This window comes from Talpa occidentalis, unplaced genomic scaffold (genome assembly GCF_014898055.3).
Source record: "Talpa occidentalis isolate TD23 unplaced genomic scaffold, MPIMG_talOcc4v2.1 talOcc4.6, whole genome shotgun sequence".
NCBI lineage: Eukaryota > Metazoa > Chordata > Mammalia > Eulipotyphla > Talpidae > Talpa > Talpa occidentalis.
The window spans coordinates 13,335,804-13,355,022 of NW_023604972.1; the positions used below are offsets into that span (position 1 = coordinate 13,335,804).

The 19,219-nt window shown below is 47.6% G+C and overlaps 1 protein-coding gene and 1 non-coding gene across 3 annotated transcripts in view; both read left to right on the top strand.

Annotated features, from left to right (window-relative positions):
* Window positions 1-15,512, top strand: part of LOC119261059 (sodium-dependent phosphate transport protein 2B-like) — a 38,738-nt gene extending 23,226 nt beyond the window's left edge. For both annotated transcript variants that reach the window (XM_037530284.2, XM_054688202.1), the window contains exons 4-15: window positions 5,413-5,527; window positions 5,626-5,760; window positions 6,732-6,860; window positions 7,804-7,947; window positions 9,288-9,399; window positions 10,037-10,232; window positions 10,957-11,052; window positions 11,482-11,602; window positions 11,792-11,959; window positions 12,725-12,841; window positions 12,931-13,055; window positions 13,697-15,512. In XM_037530284.2, coding sequence (XP_037386181.1) covers window positions 5,413-5,527; window positions 5,626-5,760; window positions 6,732-6,860; window positions 7,804-7,947; window positions 9,288-9,399; window positions 10,037-10,232; window positions 10,957-11,052; window positions 11,482-11,602; window positions 11,792-11,959; window positions 12,725-12,841; window positions 12,931-13,055; window positions 13,697-14,326 — 2,088 coding nt within the window. In that variant the 3' untranslated portion in view covers window positions 14,327-15,512. The remainder of the gene's footprint in view (window positions 1-5,412; window positions 5,528-5,625; window positions 5,761-6,731; window positions 6,861-7,803; window positions 7,948-9,287; window positions 9,400-10,036; window positions 10,233-10,956; window positions 11,053-11,481; window positions 11,603-11,791; window positions 11,960-12,724; window positions 12,842-12,930; window positions 13,056-13,696) is intronic.
* Window positions 15,513-17,388: 1,876 nt separating this feature from the next.
* On the top strand, window positions 17,389-17,493 carry LOC119261501 (U6 spliceosomal RNA). The gene has a single exon (XR_005129039.1). It is a non-coding gene; the product is annotated as a U6 spliceosomal RNA (small nuclear RNA).
* The last annotated feature ends 1,726 nt before the right edge of the window (window positions 17,494-19,219 follow it).

A 19,219-nucleotide genomic window follows, 5' to 3' on the forward strand; every position in this document is an offset into this window, starting at 1 on the left:
CGCTGCAGCCAGCTCTCCATACCCCGTGGCCCCCTGAACCTGGGCCGGGGCCCTTTGTGCTGCATTGCTCTGAGGGGCCTGTGGACGCCTCTTCCTCACACCTGCCACAGGTCTGTGGGGAGGCTGCATGTTTAGGAACTTTCAGTCCTAGTTCAAGTCCTTTCATTACCCATAGGTAGCCACAGTTTTTTTTATTAATGTTCCCGTGCCTCAGTTTCTTTGTACACTGCAAAGAACTCCCTCATTTTTAATACTCAGTGGGGTCACAGAAGACACAGGGCACTTCCTCATCACAAAACAAAGGGTAGCTCCTTTCTTTCATGTGCTTTGTTTCATTTATTGCACAAATGTTTACTGACTGGCCACTACTGACCTGAACACTGCTGTGGAGCTAATGTCTGGGGCAAAGTGGAGGCTCTGGGCTGTTTATGATGCAATCATTTTTGCAAGGTTCTGAGTGTCCTGTGCTCAGGGACTCTTGCCAGGCCCAGCCACGCTTATTGATCAATTAATCCTACGACAATGAGGTGATGGTTCTGTCCCATTTTTCTGATGATGATATTGAGGCTCTGAGATCCTCAGGGTCATCCCATGAGTGGTGGTCTCTGCAGAGCCAGCCCTCACCCACAGTGTGGTCTCTAGGGGTGTCTTGTGCCAGGCACGTTGTATAGGTAGAGCTGACGACTTAGCGGGGCTGTAAGGAGCCCCTGAACAGCTGTGTAGTCTCTAGACTGAACACGGAGTTAGCACCATGACCTGCCTTTACTCCAGCTCTGTGGCGTCAACCTGTACAGAGCCCTGGGGCTTTGCTACCTGGGAGGGCCAGGCGAATGGGGCTGTGCCCACGGCCGAGTGTAGTGGTTGGGCACCAGGTGCCCCACAGTTCTTGACTTCTTAGGTCTCAAGGAGCAGTTGAGCTGTGTGGGTCATGAGGGCCTGGAGGGGGTGGCTGACAGACTCAGAGAGTTCTGGGCTGTGTCACATGACTTTGCTGGCTGCCTGCCCCCCTCCCCCCTTGAGGGGACAGTGCTAGGTGTATGGCCCTTCATGCCTTATCTGCACAGTGAGCACTCAGTGATGGTAGAAGAGGTGACTGTACCAGAAAATGAAGTGCTGGGGGCGTGGGGGGAGGGGAGTGGTAAAGTCACAAGGAAGTGCTTGTAAAGAGGAAGTAGACTTGTAACAAATGGTTCAACTTGCAATAGGGAAAAAAGATTTTAAGAAGCAGTAGAGACATTCAACAGAAATGGCCTTTACGTTTGGCGATGCTCCAGATCCAGTGAGGATCTGGAGGTGAATGAGGTGCTCACAGGCCTCACAGGGGAAGTGTCCCAGTGACTTAGCTTGGTGTATCCCATCATTCTCCTTTCTATTCTGCGCACATGGGTGTCTGTGCATTCCGTTGCACGTAGTAATACAAACGGATTGGATGTCAGACAGTGGAAGTGTCTGTTTCTGTATTCACCAGACACTTTGTGTTCAGTGCTTGAAAATGATTCTGCCCAGTCAGAGAAATGTATTCACCCAAAACAAAATTTAAATAATAGGCAAGTAATTCTTACACCTGTGGCTGATGTGAGTTTCCCAAGTGGGACTGCAGTGTCTTGGGACAGTTGCTTCTTCCACTGTCTTGGCCAAACCAGCTCTCCTCTGGTGATGAGGCCCAACTCATTAGAACAGTCAGGCTCCAGTTGCTTCCCTGTCATGGTCCACATGGCTCCAATGCTTTCCTTCAGCAAACTCCGTACGTTGACTCCCCATTCACAAATGTACTCACTATGTTTAGTGCCGTGGGCACTAGAAGGAAAAGCATGACTTGGTTCCCTGTCCTCTGAAGCTTAATTTCTATTTAGACAGTTGGATAAATGTGCACAGGAGATAAAAGAACAATTTAGAGTGAATTAAGACTGGATGAGAAAGAGAAGTGGTGGAAAGTCACAAATCTTTCCTTCAAACTGCCCCCCAGGAGCAGAGAGCCAGGTACATGACTCTCTAGAGGTCTGTGAGTAGTTCAGAACAGACTGAACGTTCAAAGCAATTTATGTTCTAAAAAAAAAAAATGTTGTGATTTTTGTAAATTTTGCATTCTGGATTATTGTATGTCCGTGCGTATTTTAGTGTGACAGCTGGTAATTGGACAAGCTTTAGTGTGCCAGGCACACTGTAAAGAACTTTCAAAACATGGCACATTTATTCATCACAATAATCCACAGGTGTTGCTATCTTTATTTGACATTTGAGCAAACAGAGGCAGGAAGTAGCTCAAAGACACATAGTAAATGACAGAGCTGAAGTGTGAACCACAGCAGTTGAATTTAAAGCCCAGTCTCTTAATGTCTAGACCAGTGGTTCTCAGTCCCCCAGGGATATTTGGCAACATCTGGAAACATTTTGATTGTACTAAGGGTGTGTACTAAGGGTGCTGGGATACTCCTGGTGTCTAGTAAGTAGAGGGGTGAGGTGCTTGCTATTCAGTGTCCTGCAACACACAGGACAGCTCCCAACCACCAGACATCATCTGGTCCCAAATGTCAGTAGTGCCAAAGCTGAGAAACAGTTTGCCCCATGCAAATACCACATCTCCAATGTAAATCATCTACCAGTGCCATTTTTTAACATTTCCTTTCCCCGATTATGTGAGTAAAACCAGTGCTCCAGGAATATGTTTGTCATGGCTCAAGATATTGGGGATCCAGGTCCCAACCTGTGATAAGGAGAGCTGTGTTTTAAAAAGTGGCTCTGTCACTCACCTACGGGGTTGCTTAATTTCGAATCCTGCCTGAGGCCTTGGGCCTTGTGGCTTAACTGCCTGGGTATTGTGTTTTCCTTATCTGTAAACAGAATGACACTGACTCCTCACAGGGCTGTTCAAAGGAGGGACTTACACTGACACTATTGTAATAAGCACTTTATAGAAATCAGCTCCTTCAAGCTGCTCAATAACTCTATGGCTCTAAACCCCATTTTACATATGGGAAACTGAGGCACAGAGAGTCAAGTGACTCCCAGGTCACAGAGGTGGATCTGATTCTGAGTATCTGTGCCATGTAACGTGCCCAGCCTAGTGCTTGACCAAAACTGAGACATCCAGGCCATGTGCTAAGGGCGCCAAGGATCCCTGTGTGAGGAAAGTCAGAGAGGTAGACATCTTAGCTACAGTCCCCCCAAAAGCACACTGGGCCATTCACCCACATGAGCAATTTGAGCTGAGGCTGGAGTTCACCTCAGTTTACTTTGATCTCGCCTCCCAAATACCCAGCTTCCCAGCCAGTGGGGCCCAGTGGTGCTCAGCTCACCCAGGAAGGAGCCCCAGCAGCGACCTGGCAAGCTGCAGGCTTTGCTCCACCCTGGATTGTCAGCTAGTAGGCTTTTCACTGAGTCACTGAGTCTGAAGAAGACCATGCTTGGTGACATGCCCTGAAGCTTCAGGGTGGGGGGAGGCATGACATCAGAAGCTGCTATGCCCTGAGAGATCAGTGTCAAGCAGAGGGTGCTAGCCCAAGAGCTGCTGCAGAGAAGGATTAGGATTCAAAAAGGTCCAGGCTCTTGGGACCTTGGGTGTCACTTAGTCTCCTGAGGAGTTTCTTCATGTTAGTAACACCTTCCTGAAGGCCGCATGTTAGGTGCCTAGTGTAACCCGGCTCTGTGAATAGTGCCTCTTTGGCTGAGTAGGTCCCAGTCTTCGACTAGGAGGCACATGAGGCCTGTGTGCAGGCTCTGCTGGGTGCCTGCTCAGCTAAAATGAGCATCTGGTCTATGCCTTCAAGGGAGCCACTGGGTGCAGGATGGTCTCTGCTCAGTTCTAAAGTTCCCCGGGGAAAGTCAACACTCCTTGGGCTAAACAAGCCCCTCATGAAAACCCTTCATGCTGGGGACTAACAGAACCAGCCTCTTTCCACCCCCAGTTGCATGGATAACAACAGCAATAACAACACAGGTGTCCTTAACCTTCTCACCTTTTGTGGGTTTGGGGGTTCGCCTGCTTTTTTATTTTCTCTGGAATGACAGCACAGGTCTGGTCCCTATTCATTCGGTCAGCCCACATGGGCCACTGTCACTGCCAGAAGCATAGCAGGCCCTGAGGCAATACAGTGAGCCGGACAAAGCCCCTTTTCTGTGGAGCTGGCTTTGTGCTAGGAGGAAACAGATTCACTGCAGACAGACAGCAAAGGAGCCGACAGACCCGGATTCTGAGAAGCCCTTTTGCAAAGAGGTGATCAGAGCAAGGCAGGTGTTTCTGGTTTTCTGAGAGAAGCTGTTCCTAGAAGTGTAATTACAGGGTCAGAGGCCTGAGGATTGTCAGGTCCTGCAGACATTTGCTTCCCTCAGTGCTCACCTCAGAGGCCTTCTGCGGGCATCCCAAGTCCCGCCTGAAAAAGTTTAGTTCTCCAAATATTTTTTCCCTATTGGGACACTTGAAGCTTTTTTCATCTGTTTTAATATGTATGTGCTGGAACGCTGACAGGGTTGAATTCTCATTTTTAAGGTGTATTTGAACCACTTGTCCTTCCTCTTGAATGGTGCCAGTCTTTGCTTCCTCTGACCTAAGTCAAAGCCGAGGACTAGGGCATAGGCCTCAACGTGTCAAGAGCCACACTCAGCTTCTGGGTAACTGAGCACAGCTTTGTGGGCAAAATGGGCTGTGAGGAAGTCCCTACCAAGGGCTGGAAAGAATCTGTCTCTGACTGAAGCGTGTTGATCCAGCCAGAAGGCAGAGCACTGATGCTCCTACTTAGGGTGCCAGCGGGGTGTCAGTCACTTTCCAGGTGTCGCTGTGAATCTCATAATGCTGAAAAGTATGAAGAATTGTGCCCATTTTGTAGATGAGGAAACTGACACTTTATGCTCAATAAACAAACTTGCTTAAATACACACTCATAAGTGACAGCTCTGGGTTCTGAGCCAGGTCCACTGTCCTACTTCTCGCAGAAGTACTGGTGGGTAAACAGGTAGAACACACGCGCACATATAATTAGGTCAAGTCCCCTCAGTGAAGGTGGATTTGGATATGTCACGGAACTGCTGTCAGAGTGAAAAGCAGACAGCCAGCCACTGCAGGTGCTTAAATACTTGGCGTCGCAGGAAGTGATGAGAGAGTGGGGATTTGCATCCTCCTGACTAGAGAAGTCCAGACAGAGGCAGACAGAAGTGGCAGAAAACAAGTGAGAAAAATCAAAGGAGGTTTAATTGATTTGTGGATTGGCGACTAGAAACCACTAAGAATGGGTTTGATTTAGTGAGTTTCTAAACGGTTGAAGGAGGTTTAGAGGAGTAAAATATGGCACCCAAGATTCCACACTGAGAAGGTATAGCAGATACTGCCCCAATTTTTGCAGACCCTGTTTTCCCAGCCATGAGCACTGAGCACCCCTTCTCAGTGGCTGCTCCCTTAATTTTGTTTTCCATCCACAGACCATGGCTCCTTGGCCTGAACTGGAAAATGCCCAGCCTAACCCCAACAAATACATGGAGGGGGCTGCTAACCAGCCATCCACCACACCTGTAAAAGACAAGGACACCCACAAAAGTAAGTGCCACTCACTAGCAGCTGAGTGCCCTCCCTGAGGGCCCAGGGCTCCCAGCTCTGATCCCTTATTCCTCATGCCCTGATGTTGGTTTGGACAGATGACCCTGGAGCCCCTGTAACCAAGATTGAGCTTCTGCCGTCCTACTCCACTGTGGCGCTGATGGACACACCCGCAGAGGAAGAAGACCCCTGGGACCTGCCTGCCCTTCAGGACAAGGGCATCAAGTGGTCAGGTAAACATGGGGAGGGGCAGCAGAAGCAGGCCAAGCTCACCACTTCCAGTGACTGCCTCATCTTATCCTCCAACTCCCCACGGTTTTCTGTCTTAGGAGCAGAGGTCCTCAGGTTGGGGTGGGGGATGCCCCTGGAGGACCAGGAGACCTAGACCCTAAAGACTATGTGATGATGGGGTACCATTTGTCCTCGCTTCATTCTCCAACTGTGCCGGGCACTGGGTGGGCACCAGAGCAGACACTGGGTGATCCTTAGATCCACTGTGCTCCACTCACCCTAGATACTATCAGGGGCTGTGGATAGAACTGGTGCTGGGGAGGTGTCCCCTCACCTAAAGGCAGTGCACAGACAGGGAAATCTTCAGAAGGCAGAGAATGTTCCCCAGATCAGCAGGGTGTGAGCCAGCAGTGCACTTATTTGCGGGTGCAGGTGAAAAGTTGGTCTGTGGATCAGATAGTTGGACAGGGGTGGGGGGTAGGAAAGAGGAGTTAAGGTCCACCTGAAAATTGAGTGGAGACACAGTAGTCAAGGATGTACAATTTCAGGATATATGAGGGCCCAAGCCCTCCCCCAGTGCAGGTGGTAATGGCATGCTTGTGGCCACATTCTAGAAATTGGTCGGTGCTGTTCTGTAAGTGCTTAGAGAGCCATTTCCTCTGCCCCAACTCCTCAAGGGGCAGGTACTGTGATGACTCATCAGGGACATGGTTCAGCTGAGCATGGGGCCTGGCTGGGCTGTCTGTACCACAGCCCAAATGTAGACCGCGTGGAGAAGCTTTACCCGGGCTCAGCTACATGGCTGGCAGTGGTCACTGGGCTGCAGAGGGCGGCCATTGCTGGGCCATCTCCAGGCCTTGCTGTGCATCAGAGCTTGCAGCTGCCTGGCCGGCAGGGACAGGGGAGTCTGAGCTCTTTGCAAAGCTCAGTGTTTCAGACACTAAAAGGTTTTGCGCCTTTTCCCCTCCTCCAGACAGAGACACCAACGGGAAGATTCTCTGTGTCTTCCAAGGGATTGGGAAATTCATTTTGCTTCTGGGATTTCTCTACTTGTTCGTGTGCTCCTTGGATGTGCTCAGCAGTGCCTTCCAGCTGGTTGGAGGTATGGAGGGAGGGGTCGGTGACCTGGGTGGGTCATTCCACTGACTTGGGTTCAGACAGTCACATGTCAGACAACTCTGTCCAGCTGCAGCTTCTGGGGTGTTTAGGACTGGAAGCCACTCATTTCTTTTGTGAAGTCTTGTATTTTACAAAGGATCATGACCTGGATAAAGATCTTTCCAGCAGCCAGGGCTGGATTCAGTTCACAGCCTACAACTGGCACACCAGGGCGAAACTCAGATCCCGTGACACAGAATAGCTGGGTCCTGCACTCTTGATGAGTCTTGAGATTATTATTTCTTGCCCTGAGAAAGTTGGGTGAGGACACTCACGGGGTGTATGTCTGGCAGCAGACTTTATTCCCAGATGTCCTTTCTGGTCCTTGTGCCCTAGACAGCATCCCTCCGAGCTGTACTTTTGTCTCAGACAAGTCACCTCCACTGCTTTAGCCCCAGGCATCTTTATCAGCGGCACTGGTAGTGGGTGGACGGTTCCAGAAGCACATTCCAAAATGATGCTCCAGCATTCAGTCACAGGCCGGGCTGGGCCCGGGAGCTAGCAAGGGAGGCTGAGAGAGGAGATTGAGAAGACCCAACCCTGAGGTGTACATCCTCTGAATTGGGGTTTTATCCCAGAGGCAGGAATTGGGCCGGAGTAGCCTCCTGGTGCCCATCAGGCAATGTCAGAGTTGAGGCCGCGTCGTGACCAGAGACAGAGGAGGGCTTGTTGATGGGGGTGGTTAAGGGTGGGAGGGTGCAGGGTGCAGGGATGAGAGGAACAGGGTGAGTGTGGTGGGGATGCGGCATCAGTGTCTGTCTGGGAAGAAGCAACAGGAAGAAAGATGCACAGGCTGGTTCCCCGCCCTCTAACTTGGGCCTACTGGAGACTTCTGTGCTCCGCAGACCCACCTAACCCCCTTCCATGGTCACGGGTTTGCTTTCCAGGAAAGGTCGCTGGACAGTTCTTCAGCAACAACTCCATTATGTCCAACCCTGTGGCGGGGCTGGTGATCGGGGTGCTGGTCACGGTCATGGTGCAGAGCTCCAGCACGTCCTCATCCATCATCGTCAGCATGGTGGCCTCCTCACGTGAGTCCTGGCACTTTCTGGCCTTTCCTTGTCCATCTGGGAACACCAGGATTTCTCCGAAAACAGGCAGATTTCAGAGATGTGTTGGGTTCTGTTTCAAATCACTCGATAAAATCAGTCACGTGCCTTTTTTGGGGTTTCCCGGTGAATCTGAAAGTTAGGTCAACCATGCTCTTGTCTCATAAGGGCACAATAGCATTTTGTCTAAAAAAAATAATGTACATCTTTAGTTAAAATAATTAACATTGCAGTAAAAATACTTTAATGGTAAAAAATTGTGTATATCTTCAGAGCCTTCAGGAAAATTCACAGGCTTTTGCATGTGGAGTCTTGTCAGACACTCTCTGGTTGCAGCGCAACAGAATGAGGGTTGCCTGTTCAGCCTGGTTGCCATTATCTACCTATCTTGTCCAAGTACCCTGTGTTTTACTTGGATTCTATTCCCACAACTCAGACTCTAAACACACTCCAATGTTTGAAAGCTCAGCTGTGATTTCTCTAGAATGGTTTTGTCCAGTTCAGCAGCTCCCAGCCACATTTGGGTCTTTAATTTTATGTAATTTTAATTTAAATGATAAATTTCAGTTGCAGACTCAACCTTTCCAAGGGTCAGTGGTCACATGTGTTAGGCTGCCAACTTGGATAGTGTAGTGATGGGTCACCCCCATCACTGTGCTGGGAATCCCTTCCTGTCAACACAGCGCACATTGCCTTTGGGACATCTGCCCACTGGGAGCTGGTCTGCCAAGCTTGACCCTCTCTGATATTTGCTCTGATTAAGTTGGGACAGACTCCCTGATGAGGACCAGTTTGAGCTGGTTAATTTTCTGCCAAAACCAACAATTTAGGTAAAGTTAATGAGGACTTTTCTGGGCTATTAGAAATAGATATTACCATTATAAAATGCTTTCCTTTCATATGTTAGAACATTGTGTCAAATTACTAACAACTAGAAAAAGCAATTATACTACCAGGAATTTATTATAAATACGCAAGTCCTTAAATATTATTTCCTTGTCTCCTATAAGCTGCCTGCATCTGTAATAGGGCGGAATGAAAGGGGAATTAGAAAGGTATTTATAACTGGCCCCACAGAGAACTTCACGGAGTCTGTGCATGCCTTGAAATTACAAGCTAGCAACTTTGGAGAACATGTGCCTCTCTCTAAGGAGAGCCACCCTAGTCGCCATCAGATTCACAGCCAGGTGCAGACCCCAAAGAGGTTAAGTCTGCTGCTTTAGGGGATTGTCAGCCTGAATGAGGCCCGCCTGCCTCGGGCCATCAGGACGTGGCCAGGCTGCCTTCCTGCCTAAAGTGCCAACCACCTTTCCCATCCTCAGTGCTGACTGTGAGGACCGCCATCCCCATTATCATGGGGGCCAACATCGGGACGTCCATCACCAACACCATCGTGGCGCTCATGCAGGCGGGAGACCGCAACGAGTTCAGAAGGTAGGAGGCTCCGCACCAGCCCTGCACCCCCAGGGCCCTTGGCTGCGCATGATGTGGGAACTTCCTTCACCGAGCCTTTGGCAGCAGCTTGTCATCCTGGAGCTGCCGTGGGTACTGGAGGGAGGCGGGCACACACACCCACCAAGCCATTAAACTCACATGTGTCAGAGCCTTGATGGCCTCCTCATTGGCTCCTGCCTTCTGAAGGAAGGTTGTCTTCATTACGCTTGTTCCAATGCAATTTGGTTTGAATGCAGTTCTTCCAGACTGTGATCCCTGAAATGCCTTTGCAGCTGTACCCCTTTTCCACTCAGTAGAGAAAGCTGAGTGCTGTCTGACCTGGTGGCAAAGGGCTCTGCCTAGCTTGGGAGAAAAGACCCTGGGCAGTGCCCATGCAGTGGGTTCCCATGCCTTAGGATCTCTAATAATTTTCTTCCCTTAGTTTCTTGCGGTTATTCAGTGGTTGAGTTGTGGGTACTAAGAACACCCACTCTGAGGAAGGGGGTGAGAATCACCACTCATCTAGAAAATGAGAGCGTATACCTGTGTGTACAGACGGGGGACAACGGATGCAGTGCTGACCTGCCTGGATGGGGGCCCACTTGCTCGTGGACTAATCTGATTCCACCTTTGCTAGGGCTTTTGCGGGGGCCACCGTCCATGACTTCTTCAACTGGCTCTCCGTGTTTGTGCTCCTGCCCCTGGAAGCTGCCACCCATTACTTGGAGATCTTGACCAACCACGTGGTAGAGACCTTCCACTTCAAGAACGGAGAGGATGCCCCTGCACTCCTGAAAGTTATCACTGATCCCTTCACGAAGCTCATTATCCAGGTAACACGTCATTCTTTCTTGCGCTTCTTCCCAAGTTCTCCGACCCCACGTAGTAAGGCAGAAATGGTGCGTCCAACGGTTTCCAAACACTGCCATTTGCCTGCCTCTGAAGAAGGGTAAGGGAGGTGGAATTTTCGTGACACTTGACAGAGTAGCTGACTTTCCTGATTTCCTTGGCTGTAATCCGTGTGATATTTTTATCGGGATGGGGTCGAATTGTTCTCATGACTTGTAGTGGGCACTTGGGGTGTCTTTGTTCCCGCCACTGACCTCAGCCAGCCCCCCTCACTGAGAGGGGCAGTATGCAGCTCCTGAAGGGGAAGGTCACTGCCCTTTCCTTCCAGGAACCCATCAGCCCACGGGTTCCTATAGTTTGTAATGTCTTTGAAATGAATGACAGAAGGCTTTGTGGGTGCGGCCCTTCCTTTTCACTCCGATTTCTGGTCCTGTCTGTCACTGACCCTCCAGTGAATACGCATCCATTGACGATGCATGAATGATCCTACTCGGTAGTTCTAGCTCACACAATCCTTGGTTTATTTATGAAACACTTGCTGACTTGTAGGTACTGTGCGCCACCTGGAGTGCACCGAGGGTGACCCAATTCACTTCTGCAGGGCCTCACAATCAAGCTCATGGCCGCCAAGCTTGTCCACCAGCACCTCCTTTGTGTCCCTTTTACATTACTTCAAGGACCTTCTAACTCTCCTGTTACTTTCCTTAGCTGGATAAAAAAGTTATCAACCAAATCGCAATGAATGATGAATCAGCCAAAAACAAGAGTCTGGTCAAGATTTGGTGCAAAACTTTTACCAACATGGTAAGTTTTTATGAGTATAACTGAGCAGGTGAGATCTTATAACTACTTTTAGTCAAAACTTTTATTCAAAGGGGGAAAAGAAAAGTGAGGGAGAAAGAAAAATTTGGGACTTGAAAAATCACCACTGGCCAGTGAGAAAACTTGCAAAAATTGCCTAAATTCTGGGCAAACAGAATGAGTAGGACAGACAACCCTCTCGTCCCATCTCCCGCCACAGACACATTATTGCTGGCTGGTCATTTACATGTCTCCTGGCTTATCTCTGCTGCTGCCGTTTCCATTAGTGGAGCAATCTGTTGAAATAGTGCATCGTGCTCACAGGGGCACACACCTGTGTGTATACCGATTCCCCCTCTCCCCACATTATCTGCTGCTCCCACCAAGAGAGAGAACTGGGGATTGTAAATACTATTCTCATGTTTGTCACAGACTCAGATGAATGTCACCGTCCCCTCACCTGAGAACTGCACCTCCCCCTCCCTCTGTTGGACGGATGGTGTCTCCACCTGGACCACCAAGAACGTGACCTACCAGGAGAACATCGCCAAGTGTGAGTGGAACAGGCAGACCAAAGCCATGGGTGGGAGAGGGGCTATCTGGGGGGGCCGATGGGTGTGGCTTACGTGTGTGGAGCCCCAGTCACGAAGGAAAGAAGTGCAGTGAGATTTACTAAGCACAGACCCAACCTGCTCATTGGGAGGTCCTTCCTCCTAACAAGGATTTCCCTTGGTCTCCTCAGGCCAGCACATCTTTGTGAATTTCAACCTCCCGGATTATGCTGTTGGCATCATCCTGCTGATTGCCTCCCTGCTGGTCCTCTGTGGCTGCCTGATCATGATTGTGAAGCTCTTGGGCTCTGTCCTTAAGGGGCAGGTAGCTGCCGTCATTAAGAAGACACTCAACACTGGTAGGTGCACTGATCCCTTCCCGTACCCTGCAGGGATGGTATCTCAGGGTATCCTAGGAGCGTCCTTAGGCCTCATGGAGCAGTGGTGTATGCATGTGATTTTTCAATCTGATAGGCTACAGAAATTAAGATTCCCTTCACTTTGAGATCATCCTTAGTGTCTTAGGAGCTCCTAAGCCTGTGGAGCAGGTATAACCTTCTATATCTTGCTCAGCAATATCCTGAGATGCCAAATCAAATCCAGAGAGTGGTGGGGTAGACTTCTTTCCTGCCAGGTCTCTTTATGCCCAGGACTTTATTGGGTTTTTCAGGATCCCTTAGGAAAAGAATTACATACAGATGCCCTCCCTTGTCCTAACATCCCAGAAAATTTAATTCAGCATCTTGGGCAACCAAGGGACTCAAATGGCCAAGAAGAGCTCTTGCTGAGTTGGCATCTTGGCCTGTTGTTACCAAGGCAAAGACATTACCTGTCCATGAACCTCAGGGAACAGGGCTAGGAAAACACACCTCCATGGTAGTGAGGAGGGTGGGCTAGCTCTGGGTGATTCCCACATAGGCAGCACCTCAGCCTGTGCACTTGGTCCCTGGGACTGGCTGGTCAGGGCTTCTAAGCCCCTGCATTTCCTAAATGCTCCTCTAGGTGGAAACAGGTAAGGCCAGGCAGTGTCAGGAGACCACCCTGGGGGACAATTCAGACAGTCTCCACCCCACCTCTGCTTTCCCTGCAAGAGCTGTGAATAATCTTTTCCTTGTTTCTTCCAGATTTCCCCTTCCCCTTTGCCTGGGTGACTGGCTACCTGGCCATCCTTGTGGGAGCAGGCATGACCTTCATTGTGCAGAGCAGCTCTGTGTTCACATCTGCCATGACCCCGCTGATTGGTGAGTTTCTCCCTGACATCCCCTGCTGGTGGCCATTTGCATGTCCTGTGATCTCCTGAAGTTGATGCTATGGACCGTGTGTCCCCCAGGTATCGGCGTGATATCCATTGAGAGGGCCTATCCACTCACGCTGGGCTCCAATATCGGCACCACCACCACCGCCATCCTGGCCGCCCTAGCCAGCCCTGGCAACACTTTGAGGAGCTCACTCCAGGTCAGGAAATGCTGAGTGGGGCAGGGGCTCTGTGGGTGGAATACACCCCTGTCTGAGACCTGGCCCTTAGTGGGTTTCCAAGGAGAACCAAGGTTTTCATTGTCACGGGACTGTGATGTGGGGGAGGAGCCGCAGCCAGGCAGCTTGGAGATTAGGCAGGGCCCGGTACTCCTCAGAGAGGCAGGGGCACTCTCACTGCCCATGGCTGTCTAAATGCAGGGCCACACTGGCAGGTGGCACCTGATGGACGTGGGAAGGGTTTCCGGGATGTATGGGCATCACTCCCAGTGAGTCTGCTTTCCCCGTGGGGAGCTCTGTCTGGTCAGAGGGAAGTCCTGTGGCCTGAGGCTGGCTCTATAAGAACGAGGTGGGCCTGCCTTGCCTGGATCAATTAGTTCAACCCAAGTTGAACCCGAGTAAGGAGTCCTAGGGCTTTAGGCCCTCAAAAGTGAGCTGTGATACAGCGCTGACCTCCCTTGCTTTGCCCCAAGACACACAGTAGGTCTTCAGTCCTGGGGGTCTGGGCCAAGGTAAGGAGACAGGGATAACCTTGATTGTGTCCTGGTGCTGCTAGACGGCCCCCTTCTCCCCACCCTCACCACAGAACAGACCCACTCACCTGGGCAACCTCTGTGTTTCAGATTGCGCTGTGCCACTTCTTCTTCAACATCTCGGGCATCTTGCTGTGGTACCCCATCCCGTTCACCCGCCTGCCCATCCGCCTGGCCAAGGGGCTGGGCAACATCTCAGCTAAGTACCGCTGGTTTGCTGTCTTCTACCTGATCTTCTTCTTCTTCCTGACCCCACTGTCAGTGTTTGGTCTCTCACTGGCTGGGTGGCCGGTGCTGTTAGGTGTGGGGGTGCCGATCATCCTCGTGATCCTTCTGGTGGTGATCTTCAAGCTGCTGCAGTCCCGCTGCCCAAGCATCCTGCCCTTGAGGCTGCGGACCTGTAACTGCCTGCCCACGTGGATGCGCTCGCTCAAGCCCTTGGACGGCCTGATCACTTCCTGCTGTCAGAACCCCTTCTGCTGTTGCTGCCGCACCTGCTGCTGGTGCTGCCGCCTCTGCTGTATGCCGTGCGGCTGCACCAAGTGCTGCTGTCCCTGCTGCAAGTCTTGCGATGATGCTGAGGAGGTGCAGGATGTCCCCATCAAGGTCCCTGAGGCCTTTGATAACTTGGCCATGGCCAGAGAGTCCCAGGACAGGGGTTCCAAGTCCCAACTGGATGCTCTGGGCACAAAGACCATTTCTAACAGCACAGCCTTCTAGGGTCTTCCCAGAAGCAGGAGCAAGGGTCCCTGGTCCCACATGATCATTTTCTTCCTGGTCCTGCTTGCCTTTCTCCACCACAGGATGTTGCTCTCAATTGAGAAATGGAGCTGACATCAGTCCGATTCTCATCAGCCTGCAGGGTGGTTTGATCTCAGTCGCTGCTGAGTCTTCCACTCTCAGCATGACGAGACCGGAGCAGTGTATCGTGGCTAGAACACAAGCACCCCACCCGTGCCTGCACACAGCTGGGCGGGCAAATCCCCTTCTTCTGAAGGAAAAACCCATGGGGGGAGGGATCTATGGAGCGTTCTCAAAGGAACACATGTAAGCGCACATGTTTGTCCAAACACACCACATGTATTTTTCCTGGGATCCTAGGAGCGCGTGAGCATGGAAAATCCTGTACTCCTTGCGGCCTCCTTGCTGTTTGTGCAAAATAACTGCATGCTATTTGGATGGGCAGTTTCTTCCCATCATCCCTCCCTGAACTGTCATCAAGCAGCCGTGGGGTCCCTATGTCACAGGTGCAAGGAGTGTGCGCCTTCTTGCCCCACACACTCTCTCTGTGCCTTCCAGAGCCCCTGCTGTATTCACACCTCCCTCCCTGTCTCCCCCCAGCAACCCCACTTCTCTCTGGTGAGTGAGCGAGCTTTAGCCTTGTCTTGGAAAGGGGATGTGTTCCCGACTCTCCAGTCCTCCTCCATCCTAGCTCAGTCATCATCTTGACTGCTGGGCTTCCAAACTGAGCCCTCCTGGACTTCCCCGTGTAGATACTGATTCCCAAGCAGAGCCATTTATAAGCTCCCTATTTATAGTCACGCGCCTGTACAGCATTTTTCATAAGTTATGTAGTAAGTAGTACTGTGATTTGTGTTTTGTAGTACTCTCGTTTGCAAATGAGGTGAGGTTTCTATTATGCAATGCAAAGAAAAGGAAGACCACTTTTGTATATTTTGTAATACTGCCTTTAAAACACGCCCCTGCGCCTCACCCCAGCACACGCTCTGTAAATATGTCAGTTGGACCTGGGCGGGGCTGTGGGGGTCTTGGGGCTCTGATCTTTGAAAATTGGATATATACCTGCATTGATTGTATTTTCTTTTTTACTGATTGTGGGAAGGGAACAATAAAAAAGATAATCAAACCCTGAAGGAGTCTTGTTTTTAATTACAGTGAAATAAGGACCTCCTGGATCTCTTTTTCAAAAGTTCTCTTCCTGCACCTCCCCTCAACGAGTCAGCTACATCCCTTGTGGGGTCCCTTGTCAGAAAGCAGGGAGAGTACATTACAGGCACTAACATCAAGTTTTCCTTTCTCCTATGGTCTCTCTGTTGGCTTGTCTTTTAAAAACTTTGCAATTTTAATGCTATTCTAACGAAAAATTAATTGACATGAATTTTACAGTTCATTATTTTGTTCACTATCAGATGCTGAGTTTTAACTCATATAGAATTGCTAAAGTCACACAACTCATGTTTGTAGCTCATACATGTGTTTCATTCCTACTGATACAGCGAGGACAGGGCAAAAAAGAACTCAGTTGTTTTTATTTCATTTCTGGGTGTGAGCTTATTGTACCAATACTTTCTATCTTACTGTAAGGAAGAAGTAGTTGACCTTTTAATACATCTCTATTTGACAGATGTAGCAGGAAAAATTCAATTAGAATATAGAGCTACACTGGCCAATACAGTGGACTGTAACCATATGTGGCTTTGAGACATTTTGAAAACTGTCTGTTGTAACCAGAAAATTGAATTTTTAATTGAATTCTGTATTGACAAATTTAAGAATGTTTAAGACAATTTCATTTGTGAATCTTTTTGTAAATTTTATATTCTAAATATAGCCCAAGTATTTCTGTTGAAAATTTAGCATACAAATTGAGTGTTATAAATGTAAGACTAGATTTTGATGTAGTATAAAATAAGAATATAAAGTATGGCAATTATTTTATATGAGCCACACATGCAAATATTTTGGATAAAGTAGTCTGAGTAATATGTACTATTACAATTAATTTTACACATTCGTTTTTACTTTGTAATGGGGCTACTAGAATATTTCAAATCACATATGTGGCTCACAGTATATTTCAACAGAAAGTATCAGCAAAAAGACTCAACCCTACAAAAATAAAATAATTATATCCTAGATAATCTTTGAAAGATGAAACCAAAATGCAGTGGCAGCGTATTTCAAAAACAGCAGAGATAAGCATAAATAGTACTGCTATAGGGCCTTGGCAAAGCTGTAATTAGAAGCAAATTCAAAGCAGGAAATGCTTTCATTATTAAATAAGCAAGAATAAAATTAACAGAACTAACAGGCTTAAGAAGTTAGAAAATGAAGAAACTTGAAGGATATTCAGAGAAATAAAAAAAATTGAGTTAGAAAATAGAAGAAACTGCCTTTGATTTTAAAAAGATAACATTATTACATAATAAAAAAGTGAAAAGTTCAAATACCCAATATTAGATACTTCAGAGTAGCCCACATTTACTAGATATTTCCTGTGTCCCGGGCCCAATGTTAAGCACTTAACTTGCTTTAATTTACCTCCTAGGATTCTTATGAAGGATAAAATCTAATTCTTGTTTTCATTTTCTAAATTTCAGGAGCCAGACAAGTGAAGGAAATTATAACTAAGCTCATCATGAAAGTAGTAAAATAAGGATTAGAACCCAGGCCTTCTGGACCTTTTAAGTCCTTCCATTTTAAATGTCCATACTGTTTTAGGTAGTGGATAAATTTACAGATAAAGAAATTTTACAATTCTGGGTGCAACCAGTGCAAATGCATTTGAAAATATTTATGAAGGTGTGTTTCTTGAGCAAAATGCAAATTACTGAACTTGAATCAAGAAATAGATAACCTAAACAAAGCAATGACCATGAAAGAAGAGTTAATTGCCCCCATGAAAAAAGCTGGTGGTAAATAAATGATTATAAGACAAAATTGTTTTTTAAAATATCAGAAAAGATAATTCCAACAATAAAGAAGTCGTCCTAGGACAGTGGATAGAGGAAACTCTGAGTTGCAACAAAATTCAGGTTATAGTGCTTGCTTTGGCAACACATGTACTAAAGTTGGAATGACACAGAGAATAACAGCATGGTCTCTGCACAAAATTGACACAAATTTGTGAAGCATTCCAATAAAAAAAAACTTCAGTTTATAAAACTAATTCGGATATAAAGCTTTAACCAGTATATTTGACATTCACTTCTATATTGGGAAATGAAAAAGTTAAACCCAAGTCCAGTAGTATATAAAATTAAAAAAGCTATGTCAGAAATTACTTTGTATGAAAAATCTCGTAAAATTCATCTATTAGTCCCCTAACAAGTATTTTTGAAAAATTTGATGAACTTCAATATCTACTTATGATTTATTTTAGATATAAGGCTTAATTATAATAAAAAAAAGGAAACTACTCTTTATGATAACAAACATCTACCAACAGTCAACCTCTAGCTGGTTCAAATAAGAATCCTCCTCATACTTAGAAATGAAACATTACCAGAAGCAGCAAGAAAACAAATAGCAAAATGGGAATAAGTACACCTTCATCAATAATTACTTAAATGTAAGTGGACTAAATTCTTCAATCAAAAGAGTGGCTGGTGGATTAAAAATACAAGAACCACCTATATGTTACCTACAAGAACCTCACTTCAGATGTAAGGACAGAGAGACTATAAGTGAAAATATAAAAAAGATATTCCATGCAAATGCAAACCAAAAGAAGGTTGGAATAGCTATACTTATATCAGACAAAATAGAATTTAAAACAAAATGTATAAGAGACATAGAAGGCATTACGTATAATAGAGGGGTCAACCCAGAAAGAGGCTATAACAAGAGTACATATTTAGAACACCTAAATATATAATACAGATCTTAGCAGACCAAAAGGGAGAACTAGACAGCAATATAATCATAGTACAGGGCTTACCATACCACTTGCATCAATGGGTAAATTATCCAGACAGGAAATCTGCAAGGAAACATTGGCCTTCAATAACTTAACTTACCTGATGGGCTTAACAGATTTATAGAGAATATTTACTTTCTCAAGTATACCTGGAACATCTCCAGGATAGATCTTGTTTGGCAAAGGGTGGAGGATCGGGGTGGCTTCTTAGGTAAACAATTCCACGGCACTCACACTCAAGAAAGTGACATCCTGGGCCTCCCCTAGTGGTGCAGTGGTTGAGCACTGGGCTGCGAAGCTGCCTGCAGCCTCTGCAGCACTGATTTGATCCCTGGCCGCCGGTGAGGGTCCCACATGGCGCTCAGACCTCTCCTACCATGCCCGCTGCTCCCCTCAGCAGTGTATTTCGTCCGTCTGCCTGTTCTGTTCCCCGCTCTCACCCTCCTGCACTTCTGACTGTACCCAGTGCTTGTATAAATAAATAAATCTTTAAATAAATAAATCTTTAAAAAAAAAAAAAAGTCACATCCTAGCCTGAAATTCTCTGCCGTCAGGGTCCTGAAATTAGTCACTGATTGATCTTTTAACTTGTGTTTTGTGACTGGAATCCAGTGAGACTGCAGACCATGCACTGGACTTGAGGATGGAGTGAGCAGATCATGGGCAATGTGTGTGCTGAGTTCCTTCCTGCCCCCTGAGTACACATGTACGCCCACAGCAAGCAAGTGCAGACAGGTGTGTTTCATCTACAGCTACATGTAGTGGGTCCTGCAGCTCCGAGAGGCCACACTTCTCATTCAAATGGAGCTTTTCCCCAAGCAGCAAAAAGGGAACAAAACACTAAGGAACCTGATCATCCTCTCTCGTGTTACTTTCTTGTATTAGCCATCTAATAGAACTGGATGATGTGGAAAGAAGCAGCCTGTACTTCCTTTTCCTTTCACTTCTTCCTT